Source organism: Leuresthes tenuis, unplaced genomic scaffold, assembly GCF_036924035.1.
Source record: "Leuresthes tenuis unplaced genomic scaffold, fLeuTen1.0.hap1 SCAF_16, whole genome shotgun sequence".
NCBI lineage: Eukaryota > Metazoa > Chordata > Actinopteri > Atheriniformes > Atherinopsidae > Leuresthes > Leuresthes tenuis.
Window position 1 is genome coordinate 13,023,625 of NW_027325370.1, and position 19,466 is coordinate 13,043,090.

The 19,466-nt window shown below is 39.5% G+C and overlaps 2 protein-coding genes across 3 annotated transcripts in view; both read right to left on the reverse strand.

The window, feature by feature from the left end:
• Positions 1 to 1,180: 1,180 nt before the first annotated feature.
• Positions 1,181 to 11,227, reverse strand: tmem115 (transmembrane protein 115). The gene is made up of 3 exons (XM_072366692.1): positions 9,698 to 11,227; positions 7,194 to 7,558; positions 1,181 to 5,479 (listed from the first exon to the last, which is right to left on the reverse strand). The coding sequence occupies exons 1-3, from the start codon at positions 10,187 to 10,189 to the stop codon at positions 5,185 to 5,187; spliced, it is 1,152 nt and encodes a 383-aa protein (XP_072222793.1). The 5' UTR covers positions 10,190 to 11,227; the 3' UTR covers positions 1,181 to 5,184.
• A 2,335-nt stretch (positions 11,228 to 13,562) lies between these two features.
• The window catches only part of LOC140272440 (helicase ARIP4-like), a 69,917-nt gene continuing 64,013 nt past the window's right edge, over positions 13,563 to 19,466 (reverse strand). For both annotated transcript variants that reach the window (XM_072367892.1, XM_072367893.1), the window contains one exon: positions 13,563 to 19,319. In XM_072367892.1, coding sequence (XP_072223993.1) covers positions 18,184 to 19,319 — 1,136 coding nt within the window. In that variant the 3' untranslated portion in view covers positions 13,563 to 18,183. The remainder of the gene's footprint in view (positions 19,320 to 19,466) is intronic.

Genomic DNA, 19,466 nt, shown 5'->3' on the forward strand with positions numbered 1-19,466 from the left:
AGTCACTGCAGAGTGTTTCCATATATTCGAAATACTGCTGGTGTTTTGCAAATGTCCGGCTCTCAGAAAGAAACACATACCTGTTAATTTGCTTACTTCTACCCAGACAGACCTATTATAAAAACCCAGAGACACAAATAGTTTTAGCTCTACAGTTAATTGTGCTTTTGATAAATTGCTTGCTGTCCTTGAGTCTGCAGAAGTCTGTCCACATTACCCCACCTGGTGGTCATTTAAGGTAATACATCTACCGGAAATAGAAATTTTGTATAATGTATATATTTTTTAGCACTATTAAGGAAATTAATTAAAAAGTGAAGCCTGCTTGTTCATAGTTTGTATTATAAATGTTTTACAAGTTTAATCTATGTGGGATATTCTGCCACCTCACCATTAATTGCTACTGAAACTGTTCATGCGTAGTTGTGCTGGTTTATAAAGTATAGGACAGAGGTTAAAATAGGACAGGATCTGTGCCTGCTGTGTCACAGCACGACCACTTTATGTAGTAATTGATTCATCTTGATCTTACCACTTGTAAATCCCAAAGGATCTTTTGATATAGTTTTTATTAATTAATGCCTCTTTTAAGTTATTTTCTTGCATGCTGCTATTACAAACATGCAGAATCTGGTGCACACACAGCATGTTCTCCTAATTTAATGTATTCATGCACTGTTTCATGATATAAAATAAAAACATAATGTACTGCATAAAGGGAAATTATATCTCTTTTGTTATGTATTCAAGATGAGGTGATTGTTCCCACGCCGTGGCACAGAGGTCCTCCAGTTTCCTTCCTTATATACGCAATAACTGCCAACAATTTCTGGGTATGACAGGATCTGATTTGTACTGGGAGTTTGAGTACAGTCCTTTGTGATGCTCCTTTGCTATTATTTTGTATAGTTTTCTTGGTTTTTATTCAATCCACTTGCAGAGTCACATCTGTTACTCGACTGTGTGGTTTAATAGTTTGTGTTGTGACTTATTTATATTCCTCAGTGACATTGTAAGTTAGCACTTGACCTCTATGATTTGAGTTTAAATAAATAAATGAATAAGACTAGTAAATATTTTAGCGAGATACATCAAGCCCACAACCTCCTGGGCTTGTCCCCGAGGAGCAATCACACATGCGTACAAAGCAACAACATTACAACAATAACGCAGCCATAAATTAAACTTTTTACCTTCAGACTTTATTTTGTATCGAAACAAAAGAAATGTATTTGAAAACTAAGACAAAAGCCTGTGCAACCACCACAGTACAGAAAGACACCATCAGTTGGAGCAAAAGAAGAGAAAAAAAAAATCAGGACAGAAAAAAAAAAGGGAAAACCAACAACTTTGTGAGTGACCGTCTTTGATTTCTGATCCGATCTGAGGAGTGTAATCTGTTCTCTGTCATCCAACTCAGGGCAGGAAACACCTTTCATACACAAGTCATGAAGGCTGGAGTTCTTTGCAATGATTTTCCCCTAAAAATGACACATTCTAAGATAGGTTGTTTGGCAAAGTGGCTTAGAGAGTAGACAATTCGTCATTGACACGTACAATAACAGTACACCCATGTGTACCTATGAACTGCTGATCCAACCATATCACAGAATTGATTATATTTCATATCGATGTTGACATGTCATTACGTTTATGACAACAGCTTCACGTAGAAGCAATCTTGTACTGCAAAAGGAGGATAGTCTTCATAACTGATGTTGTTGTTCAAAACCAAATGGGTCTATTTGAATAAGTAGTAATTTATTGACCTTTTCATTTGTGAAATAAAGCAGACAAAAGAAACTTTTAAATGATCACTGAATATTCAAGCCTTATCGACTTGTTATATTTCAAAGTTTTAATGGATAAAACATACATATTTGACATTCATTTGGGAAGAAAACAGCTGGACAGTTGAATTTGGGTTCTTTTGTCTTCTCCATCAGTCACTTTGACAAGATACCAACCAAGGAAAAGGATATCAGGCGGCGATGCCTGTTGTGCATCTTAAAGAAAGACAAGATATTTGGGTTCAGGGGGGAGTAAAGAAACTAATTTCAGTGCTTCCACTTTAGAGGAATGCCACAGCAATTTAAAAAACAAACACTTCTTGTGAACAGCACCCATATCATTCATTGTCGTTGGTGCAGATTTTCTAGATTCAGACAGTACACGACTGCGTTGATCTCATATTTTAGAGGTTTACAGCCACAACTAATCAGAATGCAGGTTAAAAAAAAAAGAAAAAAGAAAATGAAAACATGAGGAAGAGGAGAACAGGGTTGGTGGTTTGGCTGAAAGACTCGGTCTGAAATCTCAAGACTGCCAACTACAATGTTTCTATATCATTTCAATAATAAAATGAAATGTCATCACCTTACATAACTTCTGAGTTATTAGCAGGCGACAGTGTTAGAAGGTGTTTCAATGCATTGCTGGTTTCTTTTTAAATTGCATCACGGAAGCAGAAGAGGGAGGGAAGCAAAGCTGAACACTCGCAGACTGCCATTTTAGAGTCATCTGCTTGTAAAATGTATAAAAACAACACCATAAAACTCCACTTGCACGGTTAATATATGCAATCATGTACAGAATTGTTCGGACATTTCTCAAATAATTGCTCCTGTGAATGCTTGTAATGGCAGAATGCAGTTTTAGATTTCAGATGTGGCAACAGCTCAACACACTCCTGGAATCGGGACCAGTCTGAAAGACGTGTTCACTTGTGAGGACAGTGATCATCAACAGAGGAAAACAAAGAGCAAAACAAGAGAGAACATACACACACAATTTCATTACTCTTAAATATGGCTTATCTTACTTCCCCATTCACTACGTTTCCATCAGGTACAAAGCAACTGTTTCAATTTATCATGTAAGACCAATGTTGAAGGATTTTACAGTTCTTACAAATTATTTCTCCTGTTTTTCCAAAGATAAGCTGCTTTTCAGAGTGTTTCTTACTGATGGGCTAAACTGTAGAACTGAACTGCTGTCTGGGATTACTAAAGTGTCCGATTCTGAGTCCAAAACATATCAGTAATCAGTTGGAGGCAAACTCATCAGATCTTAAAAGTTTAGAAACTGAGGTAAAATTTCTTCATTTGGACAGTATTTTAGATATACGACAATCCTGTTTGCAGCCCCTTTAGTTTTACTTTGTCAAATATGAACTCACAGGCTACTACTGAGAGGCAGAGAGTGGATTGTACTTTGAGGATGTTGAAAATAGTCCTAGTGATTCATTATAAAAGGCATTTACTGATTCTTCTTTTTGTTTTCTTTTCATTAGACGCATGTTTGCTTAATTATTGGACAATAGTTTCCAGTAAAACTCTTACAGATTAATGGGAATTCTCAGAAATGAATGAGGCATCAACATTCCCGTTAGTACTCCTTCCTCATTGTTTAATAGAGATGCGCTGTGCACTTTTTAATTCAAAGAGGTGAAATGTCTTAACTTAGGTTGGAGACACTTAAGAACATGGGATCATAATGTCACACACCATGTACCACTCTGTCAACACGGTGAACACGGCACCGCAAGTAATTTACTGGCTGCAAATGATTTTAATCAAATATGACGTGTAGGAAATTGGGCATCAAGTGATTTGACTGTTATAACAAAAATGCAACAGCTACAGCCATGACCGTCTACAAATGAATGAATCGCTGACCTGTAGGGCTCCATGAAGTTGAGGTTTATCATGATGAAACAAGTTAGCTGTCCATCAACCACCACAGGAAAGTCATTTACCACCTCTCATGCACAGCACTTTGATTTTAGGAACGAAAAATATAACAAGTCCAGAGGACGAGACAGGGGATCCTGCGACTGAAGTGTAACCAATGCAGGAATCCTCGGTTAATGGACTTACTCACCTCATGGGCCGGTGTCTGAAATCTAAGCGAGGAAAAAGCAAAGCCAAAACTTCTACAACTGCAACTAATAAATCGTGAATCTATACAGTCTGTAAACACCCAACAACGCTATTCTCAAACTTTCTCTTGCAAGTCATCCATTCTCCGGCATTTGTAACAAAGCAAATGACCGACAGAGTCCCAGACTTGGATCACGTCTCTGTATCATTTGCATCAAGGTTACTGAATGACCGTTTCTCGCATATTTTTTTTTTTGTGCACGATATCAGATCTCAGAATGTGGAAGAGTAAAAGGTTTAGGGTGGTGCTCAGGATTAGACCTGGAAATAAACAAAAAGTTACAAAAAAAAAAAACCCCAAAACAATTCAGCTCCGAAAAGAAGATTATGGTTTACCGATGTGTGCGAGTGTAACTCCACTAAAATGTCTCATTAGTCCACAGAAACAACGATTTGTTTTAGTGACCTACAAAGCCAGAAGAAAAAAGAAAGTTCTCCTCTGTATGACAAGCTAAGGAGTATGAACTTAAAATGGGGATCTAATTAATTTCTCCATGTATAGTTCCAGTGGTATATGAACCTGTTTTGGACAATTCCTTTCATCTGGCACTTCTTTAAATCTCTACGTTTGGTATCAATGTTCATCAGCAGGACAAACCTGCAGCGGCTCGTTTCCTCCGGTCCAGCAGGTTGGTGCAGAGTACATATTTTTCATGCTTCCTCCGTTTTACAGCTGTCTTCGGCATTTGGAACCAGCGAATAAACAGCCAATGTCACCTGCAGCCACTTCTCTTCACTTTTCCTTTACCGTTTTCTTGCGATGGGCAAAACAACGAATGTGGCTGCTCCGAAAAAGACGAGCAAGGAGAATTTTGTACACCCACTTTGTTATTTATTTAGAAAGCAAGAGAAGGAGACATGTAGCAGTGATCAGAGTTCTGCGACGTGGGATTCAATTTGAACAAGAAAGAATTTTCTGACTTTCAGCTGTACGCTAGAATGAGGAGAAGGCTTAAGTTTTCAGTTGACCCGACGGTGCTGAGCATTTACAACCAACATGTCCGAACTGAAAGCACTGCACAGTCTTTTGGGATTCACAATGATATTGACAGAGTGTTTGTGAGCGCACAGTCGTGTGTATCAACTCGCCACAGATGTCGTGCATTGTGTGGGGATATCGAGTGTATGTCTAATCACTGTCACTGAATACGTTCGTATACTCGTCGGGAACACGGCATCCGCTAGTATACTCGCCTGGTGACGCCAAACAGAGGCTGCATATCTATACACGTGCGTTCCTTTGTTATGATCTAGATGGTGCATCCTCAAAGCTGATAATGCTGGACTCTGGGTGTTGCACTGCGCCCGAGGATGGCGCGCCACCACTCTGTGATATTGAGGATGAGGAACTGGAAGAGAGGGAAGCACCGGCTGTTCTCGGTGTCGAGGTTGAAAGGTCACGTCCATCTGAGAAGAGTGGCTGTGTGTCGGTTCGGACCTCGTCCTCATCATCGTCTTCCTCGTCGTCCATGCTGGGCCAAGCAGACTGGTCCTCCACTCGCTTTAGACGCTCGTTCAGAGCCTTTAGGGCCAGTTGTCTGGGAGGAAGCAAAGAATCGTTCATTCAGCTGCACGACAGGTGTATCTCATGTAGACGTAGCTTAAATAGCATCAGAAAATCTCCCCCTATTGTTGCCATAAAAGCAAATCTGTGTGAGTTCTGCACATGTACACCATCCGCATAAATTGTTTTTTTCACGTTGAAGAGGCCACAACGATGCTGTCAAAAGCCCACAAAGAAGTGAAGCGACCGTAAAGCAAAATGGTGTGGGCTGTCATTAAAGTAGGTATTTAAGCGCTCCGGGCACTTTCAGGTCCGGGAATGTGCATAACAAAGTCAGCGTACTTTAAAATGGTTCACAAACTTCTCTGGTGTTCCTTTAAGGCAAGGAAAACTACACAGACAACATAAAGTTCCCACACAGCTACAGAACAAGACTCCTTTTCTAATGCAGTGGTATTGAAAGCTCAATGATCCAGATGATGAGCCGAACAGGCTGTGCTACGCTCCAGTTCTAGTTGAGAAATATACAGAATTTGTGTGTCTTAGTAGTAAGAGACTTAGATGGCAGAACTTGGTATAAAATAGCTGAGCTATATATTAGTCTTTATTATGTATAAAATAATAGTTGACATAAATAAAATTCTGAATTAGTCACAAACTTAAACTGTGAGATATATTGGGTGAGATGATTAAATGTAATTATACTGGAGTTAAATCCTTAAAGATCAAATCAAATGTTTTTGGTTTTTTTTAAACTTGCTGATTAAATATTCAACTATCCTGATAAAAAAACCCACACACTTTTCAACATCATCACCATGACGTTATTTACCACATTAAGAAGATGCTAGGCCTTTAAAACGCTTGCTAGCTAATGATTATCAGGGATCAATCAAGCTTAGCTTATTTTATTTAGCTGCCATGTGTGTGTCAGACTGGAGAAAACAAAACAGACCCAGACAATGAACAGCGATGCAGCCTGTAGTTACAGAAATGAAATGCTTTCCTGCCAGCATGGTGTAAAACTTTTACAGTAGTTTTTAAACAACTGGGAAACGTCTGCTTTTTGATCATGAAAAAAACAAACAAAAAAAAACTAGAATCTTTTAAGTGTCAGATAGCAGCTAAAAAGCTTTTTTTTTAACCCACTAAGTGCAGTGATTTCACAATTAGAGGTAAATTATCCCTCCACCACTGCTGTGTGCTTGTATATGAGCATTTACATCTATTTGTAACTAAATCTGCATGACAGCTTGGAGGCGAATGTGGCAGACAATGGGAGTGGGGGGGGGGGGAAATTATCTATGACAGCTTGAAAGTAGGTGTTTGCGGGCAGGTGAAAGAAATCCCAGGAGAATATGACCGAAGAGCTCAGCTAACCTGCAGCATCCTTTGGTCTCATCTCTGACTGGTGTCAGAAAAGATCAAACAGGTAAATGCACAAGTTTGTGCATTTCATTTCATCCCTCAGACACTGGATCTTCAGTGACAATTAGAATTAAATATTATTGGAAACCTATCAAGGTTGAAATCATATGGTATGAAAAAAACACCATAATGGCAATAAAATCAGCCTTGTAAGGGAATGTAAACATTTTGTCAGCTTACCTAAATGGTAATAATATCTTACATTAAAGATTACATTTAAGATTTATTAACTGCTAAAATATAAACCGTTCACTTCTTCCTCTACAATATTACTGTTGGAGTAAAAGGATTTCTGAAACCGCACCCAATGGCCAGCTCACCTCCTCCTCTCAGCGTCCTGTGGGTCCGTCCCTGGCAGGCTGATCGTGATGGAGGAGGGCGCTCCAACATCATATCTCTTCACCATCTTCCTGCACACCTTGATTTTCACCAGAGCGGCGTGGACGAGCCCTGCCAGCAATCCCACAGCCGGCTGCACGGCCTCAGGGAAGAAACTTGCAAAGGCAAAGTGGTCTGACATGTCCCCGCGGCCTCGGCTGTGTCTCTGATAGAAGCGCAGGTACACCCAGCCAGACAGGGCGCCATAACTGTACGCAGCCAGGGGCGCAGAGCTGTCGAGCAGCCCAGACAAGCGCAATAAGGCCAGGAGGAGGAGGACTAAAGCCGGTGCGGCTTTGAGTCTCACCTGAAATGGTGGAGAGAGAAAGATTTTAGGTATTAGGAAAGATCTCCAAGAACGGGACATGCCAGGATCACAGAAAGGAGTTGCAGTTAAAACCTTTATCCTTGATCGATTTAATTTCCTAACCTGGTCAGAAGAAATTGGAGAAATTAAGAGTGAACACACCAGCTTTACATAATCTTATGGTGATACTTAAGAGTTCTAAATGTCTACATTGATATCATGAGATTTACACAAAAACACAATCAATCCATGACACAGAAAAACGAACATGCGTCTTTATGATGAGGATAATACTTGACGGGTTTATATGTGGGAACGTAAAAACGATGTCCGCGAACAGAATAAGAAGTTTGTTTCGAGTTCAAAATAAACCTGTGTGTTTCAATGAGACGATGAGCCATAAAACAATGCACCCAGAGTATTAAAGTTTGGCCTTCAAAGCACGTGTTCGTGGAAGTGGCGCAGGAAATAAAGATTTCTGAGTACTTTAAACAACAAATTTTAAAAAATGAGCTGTTGGTGCCCATTAGGCTGCAAAACAACCTTCAGATATATTTGACTCCACCAGTTCACTGTAAGACAGCATATATAAGAATTAAAGAAATTCAAAATCATTGTTACTCTCCACGGGAGCAGTCAACAAAGATCATTCCAACATATGTAATAGTCCTCCAGATAACAAAGGAATCCAGGGTAACTTCTCAGCACCTAAAGGCTCCTCTCACATTGGCTAATGCTGATGTTCATGTGTCCATCATCACACGATGGTGTGCATGAAAAGGCTTCTGCTCAGCTGGAAGATAGTAATTTTAACTTTGTGCTTATGTGTTATTGATCAAGGAAGTTGAAGCAGGCGCTATGATCTCAGGCTGTTGTGCTGCTTCTGTGAAATTTCTATTTACACTTATCTCAAACGCATAAATCAACCATGACGTGTTTTATCAACCCTTTAATGTCCATAATGTGTAACAGTGCATAATATATAACAGTTATGGGTGTGCATAATATACATTTCCTGACCTAGGTCACCTACAGAGTGTCAGATCCAGCCAGCAGGATTTAGGATCCATACATCCCCAACATCCAGAGTAGGTCACACTCATATCTCAGTGCATTTCTCTACTGTTTGATAGAGCACCTTTTCAGTGACTGTACTGTATCTTAATTTGGATATATCCATATATTTAAATAAAAAACAGCAGCCCAGTCAGTGCATCCCTATGAACTAGAACCTCTGTTTGATATAAGAAGCTTTGAAATGATAAAAATAGACCAGATACTATAAACAAAGATTTATGCATGTCAGATCATTTCTTCAATAGACTGACCTAGAAAAAAAAAAAAAGTCAGCATTATAATAAGTAATTTAAAAGTAGAGATACAGATAATTCTTAAGGATTCAAAATCTTTCAAGCACCCCTGTAACAAGCAGAAGAAGTTCAAATATATAGAGTCAAAGCAGAGACAGTTTCAAACACATATTTGAAATGGGGAAACTAAAGTGAGGACAAAAAAACCTTTTCTGGGCACTCAGACTGTCCTGTTCTGTAGAGGAGCATGAGACCGAATCGTAAATGCAAATTGTTGGATCACACTGTTGTCCAAATGTGGAAAAGAATCACATGTCCACATCAGAGAACAGAAGCCATATATAACGGCTCAACTGTTGACCTTTAAAACCACAGGCTTGCAAAATTAGATTATGACTAAGACAATAATTAGTCCAATATGAGAGCGACATTAATATCCTTTAAAATACTACTCACAATAAGGATGGATGGAAGTTTGGAAGATATCACCAATAAAATCCATGAGATGGTCAAGAGAAGTAATAAGTAAAAAGTGTCTGTTTGTTAATATCCATTATGAAATGTGCTGGTAATCTAAACTGAAACCAAATCAAAGCCCATTTTATTCTATTCTGAGTAAATTGATATAAAGTTAATGTTCTGTAAAAGATTTAAAGAACTACAACTTTCAGTGGTCCCATTACTGCTTTGTTAGAGCCTTCTTAATTTAACTAGACTGTCCCACTGCTAATCTGTCTGATATTGTTCACAGGCTCAAAAGGGAAACATAGCACCTGTCAACAAACATTACTGCTGAGGACAAACATTTTGCATAATTTGTTAGCCTCACCTGTGGCACTCTGAGCACTGTGGTGTCCCCCATGGTTTGTTTTAGTGCCACCAGGACACCGCCCAGGAAACCAGCTGCTCCATGTACACGGACAGCAAACAGGAAGTCCAGGTCAAAGGTGGCCACGTAGGTGAGGAGGTAGGAAAGACCTGCCAAGAGTCCTGCAGACACATTAACCACTGCAAAAAATATGAGGAGCTCCAGAGCACCCCACAAAGGCTCCAGTAAGCGTCCACAGGACATGACCGTCCCCACATTGGCAGCCACACCCCAGACATGCTGCTCCACCACTCCATGCGTCACCAGCGTCCATACCCAGAAGTTCGGAGGAAATAGGTAACCTGGGGTCACCCCCAGAGCATACTGAGTGTCAACAGCCCATGACAGCAGATAGAGAAGCACCACAACAGCACTTATGGTTTTTACTACCACACTGGTGCTGGCAAGGGCAGCCAGGAAGTGCTGTCGTGCCACCGGCAGGTAACGATTCATGGTGGGCTGTTGTGGACAGAGAGCTTAAAAGCAAAAGCGTTGCTTCTGGTGGTGGCAGTCGTTGGGTGGGGGTTTAATTATGCCAAGCAGAACAGGAAACACCCGAGGGTCCTGACATGAAAATCCACACTTCTCTGTGAGCCTTCATCCGGGATCGCCAGTAAATTGAATAAAGGTAGCTTCGGTAATCAACTCAAAAAGGGTCTATTCCTTCAGCTCAAGTCAGTTAGCCTTTGAATTCAAATCTAGTAAGTTAGAAGTAACCTTACAACGTAGTACTTGTAACATACACAGAGTTAAGAAGATAAGAAAATAAATGACAAGGCTGATTCTTAACAGTTCAACAAGGCAACAAACTTTGGGCTGCACTAGATAAGTCTCTATTGTGATAACCTCAACTAGGGGGTATTTTGATTTAGCTACCTTGCTAGCGACCTTCAGTGGTTGTAGACAGAAGCAAAACGAGCGTACAAATAGCCACGTCCTAGCTAGCAAATGTCAGGAGCCCAATATACAAATCCTAACAGAAGCAAATACTCAAAGCTGCCAACTCCATCAGGGATCCTGGCAGAGTTAGCTTGTAAACACAGGGAGGTACGACTGGCTTGCTGTCAAACTAAAACCGTCTTCAGTTACGTTGAGTTATATCCACCACAGAGGAAGAGGAGAGACTGCTTCTTCGTCTGAATATAAGAAAAGGTGATCAAGTGTCAGTAAAACCTGGTCGAAATAAACCAGCCGACGTAGCTCCAGTCTTTGCTTGGTCCTCTGCGTTTCCTTGTCCCGGTGTCTACCGGGCTAGCCCGAGGATTTCCCGAAGCTAACAACAGGCCCTCAAAACAATGACAGAGACCTTTGGAAAATGCGCCAGTTCACATACAGTTCACAGGTTTTCCTACTTCGTTTTCATTCGTTCATTTCAGTGTTCTTCTGTCTTTCGAGAAGAGGTTGTTTGAGGAAATAGTATTATCTTAGCAGGCACTTCTCCTCCCAGAAACACCACTTAGCTAACAGACCTGCGCCGTCTGCCAGCGTCATCTGCGAGCAGTTAAAATACGTAACGTAACTGCTTGAAGCAGAGTACTCTGGGAAACAGAGTTCTTGCACACAGTTTAAACGCCTATGCTGAGAATAAATTAGGCTAGTTTAAAGGTGACCAGTTGATGACATTGAGCCTCATTCACCTTTTAATTCATTTAGTAAAATGTATTTTATTTTAAAATTTATTTTACTAAACTAAAGTATTTGACTTATTTGACTTATTTTATAAAAACTCATATTTACATCCATCCATATATGCTTTCTTGGGGGTTTGTTATTCGTTAGGCTAATGTTTGTTCTTACCTATTTCTATTATATTTAAATTATCATATACTATCCTTCAGTAATTAGATTATTAGAATATATAAACACTACATGAAGTGAAGTGGCAACCTTGTTATTCAGTAATCAGAGAATTTATCAGTATTGATCCAGTCAACCTATTTTTGGTCTACTATTGGGTTGGATCCTAAGCCATCCAGCCATGGAAATCAAGCCATTCATTCATTTTCTATACCCGTTTAATCCAATTTTAGGGTTACGGGAGAACTGGAGCCTATCCCAGCAGTCATTGTCACATTCACTCACAGGGACAAATTTAGAGTCACCAATTAACCTAACATGTTTTTATTGGATGGTATTTACATGGGGAGAACATGCAAACTCCACACAGAAAGGCCCCAGCAGGGTATCTAACCTGGAACCCTCTAGCTGTGAAGCAACAGAGCTGACAACCACACCATCATGCAGCCCTGTCATGCTTATCCAAAGAGTGTAAATAGAAGGCAACAAAACTTTGTGTCTTAGTTCTTGTAGACATTTCAACCTTTGTCCAGAAGACTTTGGTTCTAACTTTGTTGAAGAATCTTTTACACTCGGAGTGTCTTTGTGTCACTGACTCACCTGACCAACAGTGTTTTGGTTTAAGGTGTGAATGATTGCCTGGGAAGGAGAGTCAAAACTACTATGTAAATATTTGTTGGATGATGACTGAAGATTCCTCTGCTTAAAGTTGTTTTTTCCCACCGTTTAATGTAGATGGCTTCTTCAACTCTTTTTTCAAACCACCTGTCCTCTCTGTCCAAAATGTGCACATGACTGTCCTTAAAAGAAGAAGATGTAAGTGAACTTCTTGGCGTTGACCTGAGGAGCTGGCTCTCCTGTGCTGTATTACTGACATATTTACTGCTGCTTCCACACACCCAAAAGGGGTTTGGATAATGGATGAAACCAACAGATGCTTCCACATGTGTGCATTAGCCATTCCTGGAAGCTTTTGAAGACATAACTCATTTTTGTTTGGGCATTCTTGACCCCCTCTCAGCTTTCCTTTGCAGTTTGTACGTTTGATATCTGTGTGCTCACTGCTTTGAAGTTTCATCCCTTCTTATTAAGACAGGTAGGTGCTCATACAAACAAGTGCCTGCAATTCTTTGATTTATGACTGTTGAAGGATGTTTCTGAAGCAAAAATTCAACAATAAGTTCAGGAATATATTCATTAAAGAGGCCTTCTTTTAGTTGTCTGTGGAGGAAAATAGCATTTACTAAAGTAGTTACCGTCATTTAATTTTCATATTTCACACACTGTGGGCTGTTAGTACACATTATCTTATACATAACGATAATAAGGTTAGAGCTATTTTATCAGAAATTTGTACATTATACAATAATTACATGGAATTACAAGCCAATTACATTTTATCTCAAAATCCAACCACCACTCAGGGCCCAAATCTTGGGCAACTGTATTCATAGGTGGCTTTATGACACATTAAGTTTACCTTTTGGACCTTTTGGCAATTATTTCGAAAACACTCTGGCCTTGAATCAACATTTGTTCAGAATAGTTATTGTATAATTCATCAGCATCAATTCTTAATGTGATTATTCTTTTCAGCTTTTTTTTCAAAAGCAAATTATCTAAAAAGTGTTGTCTGAAACTGCCAGAACAGTAAGATAAATAAATAAATTGACACAGAAACATCTTGAGACTTAACACCTTTTAAGTGTTGAGGAAATGTCAATATATGTCAATATATTTAGATCAGTTTTTTACAACTTATTTATCAGTTGTAATTTAAGAAAATGATCAGGCTTTGTTCTGGTTTATCGTTGTTGTAATAATACTACAATAGTAATGTCTCAATGTCCTTTCATAAAAGCAGTATTGTCACTGTGAATTATAACACATTTCCCATAGTTTTGTTTTAATGTCATCCTAATAATGTTTATTATGTAAGACTGTAAGGGTATTTTGCACACTGAATGTGTAAGCCTGGGCTTCCGTTTGCATTATTTAGCAAAATCACACTCTGTTAAAGACACAACAATCACAGATGCATTCGTTTTATTCTGAACAATCAGAACTTACATCACGTTAACAAAGACAGACCACATACAAACAGTTTGCAACAATGAAACAGTCAACATGAACAGAGACTAAACAACAACCCTCACTCAGAGTTTCAAACACAGAAAGAAAATCTCTCATGCATCACTGAATAGAGAAAGAAAGGGAAAGACATAATGTGATGATATTCATTGTGCTTCATGTTCAACCCAGAGTTAAGCACAAGCATTCACCGTTATCTTCACCCAAATGCAGACTCACTTCTGTCTCCAGATAGAGTTATGCAGTCCAGACTCCAGCATATGAATTTGATTTATGGCCACAAATTTAGTCATAATTTCTAGTTTTAGTTATACGGAGATATCAATGTTGCTTTGCACAGTCAATGCGGCTGTCTGGTTCTACTTTTTTAATAAGCATGCATGTTATCTGGTGAACTCAGTTGACTGTTGTTGATTTCTGAAAACTCATGGCCTTTAGTGTATGGAACATGCATCAAATTAAACAACATACTCCCTTTTATCATTCAACTTCTCTCACTGGACCATTCTATTATCCACTTCTTTGGTGGTTGGATCAAACTAAATGACACTGAATACAAAAGAAAAAAAACTCCACTAAAATGCAAAATAAATGTGAATTATGGGATTGATGACGGGGCAAATTTGTTGGTTTCTGCCCTGAGATGATTTTAAGGCTTTCAATTTGAAAATCAAAAATTTTTAATGGAAAAAAACCCAGCTTCTTTTGCTGAGAGTTTGTCACACATAAAGTCCACCATGTGAGGGAACTGCAATAATGTAAGGAGCAATAGAGTAATAAAGTGAGACAAAGCAGAACATTAGAAATCAAAAACAGACTTCAGCCTCCTTGTTGTTAACACTGTGTCACCACAACAGAACGAGCAAATGTAATGTCAGAAGTAATTACAGCCACAGTGTGAATTATAATCACCAGATTAAAAACAATAAATTAATCCTAGGTGATGCAATTGCTGGTGTAAAAATAACCAAATGCGGTTATTTTGATAATTTTTTTCCAGCTATGTCCGCTAGAGGTGCTCTAAAAAGTGATGCTTCTTTTTCCTTCTCTATTGAAACTTTTTGGTTACTTAAGAGCCACGTTCATCTCTTTTCAAGAGGATGAACATGTAAGCTGAATGCAAAATAAATTGTAATATTTCACAGTTGATAACTATAGCGCTTTTCTTTAATATTTGCCACAACAATCTCATTTTATTAATGTTGTTTTGTGTACTATTAGTGTTTGATAATTTAAACCGAATACTGATGAAAGTTAAATCAAATATAAGGCTGCTGTTGGACCTTTGGATAAACTTTCCTTTTTAAAAGAGCCTAAAATAATTGGACTGCTCGTTAACAGATTACATTTGCATTCATTCAATTTTAACATTTTTTCAGGACAAATCCAACAGGCTATTAATGAAGATCGCTGCGTTCAAAGTTAAAAGGTTTGACATAAGGCTGAAAAAAATCTGCTTTATTTTTATGGAAACAGTGTGCAACCGTCCTCCACTGCGTGTGTGTTTATAAGGGTGTGGGAACAAAAGGGGATTATGGACTCCAACTGCTACTGCTAAAGAAAATGGAAAAAGTGTTATTTAGAGCATGTTTCTTTTATTTACAAACTTCAAAAAAAAAAAAAAAAGAAAAACCAAAGAAAAAGAAAGAAAAGGAAAGAAAAATCTAAAAGTGATCCAAAGTCAGACACATTATGCATCGATAATCTACACAACAGACTTTGATTAGAGCCAATCCTCAAAGACAGCAGACTTAATCATCTCTTCGGCAAAAATGGAATTCAAACAGTCGGCTCGGCTCATCCGACCAAATCGGTTTGTATAAATAAATATGTAAATTCAAGTAGAAAGCTGTGAAACTACAGAGCAGTAAGTCTGCACAGCAAGCGCCGAGTCACACAATTCAACACTGAGCAAACTCATTTACCACCAGTGGATGACACAAGTGGACAATTCTACTGATATGGTAATGAACTACCAACAAGAAAAGGAAAGCGCTTGATATAACCTCCCTATCAGCTGGTGAGTGGTTGGACCACCTCAGTTTTTGACCCAGTACTTGTGATTGAGCCAACAGGCACACTTATGGCTCAAAATATTCTGATTAAATGCTAACATTTGTATCCTAATCATCTCAGACATCTCACATTAAGAAGAACGTGCTTGTCAACGTGTCCCTTGTGTCAGTTTTTTTTTTTCGGTTTGTCATTATAAAGGGCTGATTAGTTATCAGATACAGTATTTACTCCTTTAATCCTTCTTAAAGATCCTGGATATTAATGTGCTCAACAACACACTAATTGGTTGGTCCACATGCAAGTTCTGCACAGGTTCACATGTGTTGGGTCAGACTGGCTGATCGTCGGGTCTTCCAAAAAAAACCAAAATAAACATCAAACAGAATAAGTGAAGGAACGATGATACTAACGTGAACATAAAAATCTTACAAACAAGATAATGAAGAAACAAATGGAAACCAAAAAGACATTGTACAAAAATAAAAATACAATTGAATAAATATGCACCGTCATAAATAAATTAATTTGGTAAATTCAAACATTGTAAAATGAGGAGAGCAAAAATTAAACATGAGTAAACTAACAGTTTTTTGTACGAAGAACAGATCCGTGGAAGAGGAACAACAAAAAATGCTCAGACATTGCTTGATGATGTTGAGAGTTTCATTTTTAACTGAAGAGCTAGTGGCTTTTAAAGCTCTTGCTGCCGCCATTAAGGAGAATAAACAGTGTTGCTCATGGTAGATCACTTTGTGTGAGCAGAATGGTGATTTATGGTTAATCTAAAGGGAATCTGTTCACAAGGTGAAGCTTTTCCAAGTTTCTTTCAAACCTATACAGATTTGTGTCTCTTTTACAGTGCAGCGATGTACAGACATGGATATGTACTTCTCAACTGTAGCTGTTAAGATGCTAAAGAGAGAGTGTGTTGCTATGGTGGACTAGACTTTAAACTGCTCTGCACTGACAACGTTATTTGGTCTCTGAAGACACAATCCTCTTTTATGGAGGTTTCTGATGTGCTTGTGCATTTCTTGTTTTTGGCAAAGCGACACCAAATCTCTCCAAAACTAAAAGAAAAAGTTTGGTTTTACATTGACCTCTGCTCATGAAACAAGATGAGACAGAGAAAGAAAAAGGGAGAAAAAAATGCAGAGCAGAGGTGAAATCTGTGTCAGAACAAGTTAAAACAACTTTGTGTTTATATTCTTTTTCATATGCGATTCCTTTTGTAACCTTTAAAAACGAAACACGCAGATATAAAGACAGTAACGACACGAGCATAACCGAAAAAGGGCTGCGAGCTCAGTTCCTCTGGGGCTGTACAAATACATATAGGCTTGAGTGAGTGTTTTGCATCGTTTTTCACTAGGCTACAGTAAGACTGTGGGTGAGATCCAGAGAGCCGCGGTGACTGTCTGTATCTCTTTACCTCTCCTCTCTCACAGCTAACATTCAGAAAGATGGAGGCAAAAAGGCATTTTCTGTTGGTTGTTTCTCCGCTACAAGGAGCATAACTCACTAGTTTTTTTTCCTCATTTTCACCTGGCTGTTTTTAGGCAATCGTTTTCTTTAAAAAGTAGAATACATAAAAATACAGTACACATACAAAAACAGAAGAAATTACACCTTCCCCCGCCCCGTGCCTAAATAGAAGGAGTCTTTCCAAAAAGGCCTGGTATAAAGGCATTTGATTAAGCATACATTCTGTCATTTGAGTTTTAAAGTTTCAGTCAAGTGTGTTTTGCCCTCACCCTTACCAAGCCTCAACTATTTATTCAACAATTCAAGATGATCCCATATCCCAGATATCTTTTTTTTTCCTTCAAGAGCAAAAGTGTACATGACCCCTGTCCTGGCAGTGAATTGTTCATTTCAATCAAAATGCTCTCTAATAGTTTGATCTTTTAACCCTTTGTCTCACCATCCTAGGAAATACTCAGTAGCAATATTCAATATGTGACGAACACTATCATATCAGTTATCAAACAAAATTTACTACTAGCTACTTTGTTTCACAAATCTGTTTTTAATTTTTTTTTTATTATTATTATTTTTTTAGAAAAACAACTCCACCCTATGGTCGTCTTTTAAATGAGCAGAAAGCAAGAGTTGACATTTAGCAAAGCTGCAGAACTAGAATCTCTAAAGTCAACAACTAGTGGACATTTGTAGTCACTACAGGCGCACACTCAGCAGTATTCAGTCCAGTGATGAGCATTGTAATGTCAAACTTGGACAAAAACCCTGGAAGCTCAAAGTCCTCTGGATTTAATTTTCTCCTCTGAGCTGGATCTTTAAAACACTTTTTCAGGTTTTGCGCTCTGATCTTCAGCATTAAGATTTCCAGTCTGTGTTCAGACTTCTTTCAGACTGTTTCTTCAAGGCAGTACAGGTGACCAGAAGATATACTTAACACATTAACAGTCTTTCATTTCTTCTCCATTGCCCCCCCCCCCCAAGGCCTTCACCACAGATGATTTGAAGCATGTATCCTGGCAAATAGGACATTTTATCTTAATAGCTGAAAGCTTTCTCAAGTCTCACTGTCCCCTCACCTCAATAATATCATCATCATCATCAACATCATCATCATCATCATCATCATCATCAGAGCTGCTAATGTTGCTAACATCCCTGCCGTTGACTAAAACCTGGGCCCGGTGGCCATCAGAGCGTGCTGAGGGGGAAAAGGAGGAAGGGGAGGATGAGGATGAGCTAGAGACTGCAGTTGGAGGGTATTGAGACAAGAAACTGGCACCTGCTGGGCCAGGAGTGGCAGCTGGACCTGGCAGCCCGCCTGGGAGCATTGATCCTGAGTAAAGGCTGGCCAGAGATGGACTGTATGACAGGGGGAAGCCAGGTGGGAGCATCCCAGCCATGCCAGCCATGCTGGGGGTCAGCATAAATGGCGGCAAGGCTCCTGGAAGTGAACTGGTAGCTTTGACTGATGCAGAAGATGATGAGGAAGATGAGATGGCAGGACCACAGGTTGTTGTTAGTGAAGGTGAGGACGAGGAAGAGGGGACAGTGCCAGCTCCGCTCAAGCCAAACAGATCGGGGTACATGTAACTGGGGTCACCCAGCTGAGTGTGAGGTGACTTGAAGTAATGTGAGCTTGACCCCATGAACAGTGGATGCCCCAGTGATCCACCCAACATGGTAGAGCTGAGACTCATAGGGGGCATGCCGTAACCCCCTGGAAAGGGGAATCCTTGCGAGGGCAGAGGAGCTGAGGAGTGTTGGGCAGCAGATGGCTGCTTACTGGCCCGCTCATCCAGGGATGAGGGGGGGGCTTTGCGCTTAATGCCTATTCTCAAGTCTTGAGCAACATTGTCATCCATGTTGGGCTGGATTATGCTAGTAACAGAGGCATCGTGGTGACCAATTTTTCTACCAGTAAAACTGCTGCCACTGTTGTTACCATTGGTCTGCATCAGTTTGGTGGCTGATGCAGGTGACTTGTTCATGCCGCTCTCTACTGCTCTCTCTGGCTGAACGGCAGAGGCTGCCTCAGCCCCCGTGACACCTGTGTAGCGCTGCAACTCATTGATGATCTCTGGGCTGTCAGGTGAAATGGGACGGGGCACAGTCTTGGTGGGTGCCAGGTGCTTCCTGTCAGGTGATAGGCAACCATTACTGCCATTGGTTGAAACCTCCTGAGGTGGGATTTGCGACTCTGAAAGAAACAAGGGATTGGATATTAGCATAAAGAAAATCAAATAATTTGCACAGGCACAGTTTACTTGAAGAATGTTGTAATAATTTCAATGATATTTTTTGGTACTTTCAAGGGACTGATTGATTTAAGTATGAATAAAAGGTC

Bases quoted from the DNA above. Each gene is read 5' to 3' on its own strand.
- tmem115 (XM_072366692.1), bottom strand. From the start codon at position 10,189: ATGAATCGTTACCTGCCGGTGGCACGACAGCACTTCCTGGCTGCCCTT. The intron at 7,559-9,697 runs GTGAGGCTAACA...CCACCATTTCAG, and splicing joins CAGTGCTCAGAGTGCCACAG to GTGAGACTCAAAGCCGCACC. The intron at 5,480-7,193 runs GTGAGCTGGCCA...GCTTCCTCCCAG, and splicing joins CAGGACGCTGAGAGGAGGAG to ACAACTGGCCCTAAAGGCTC.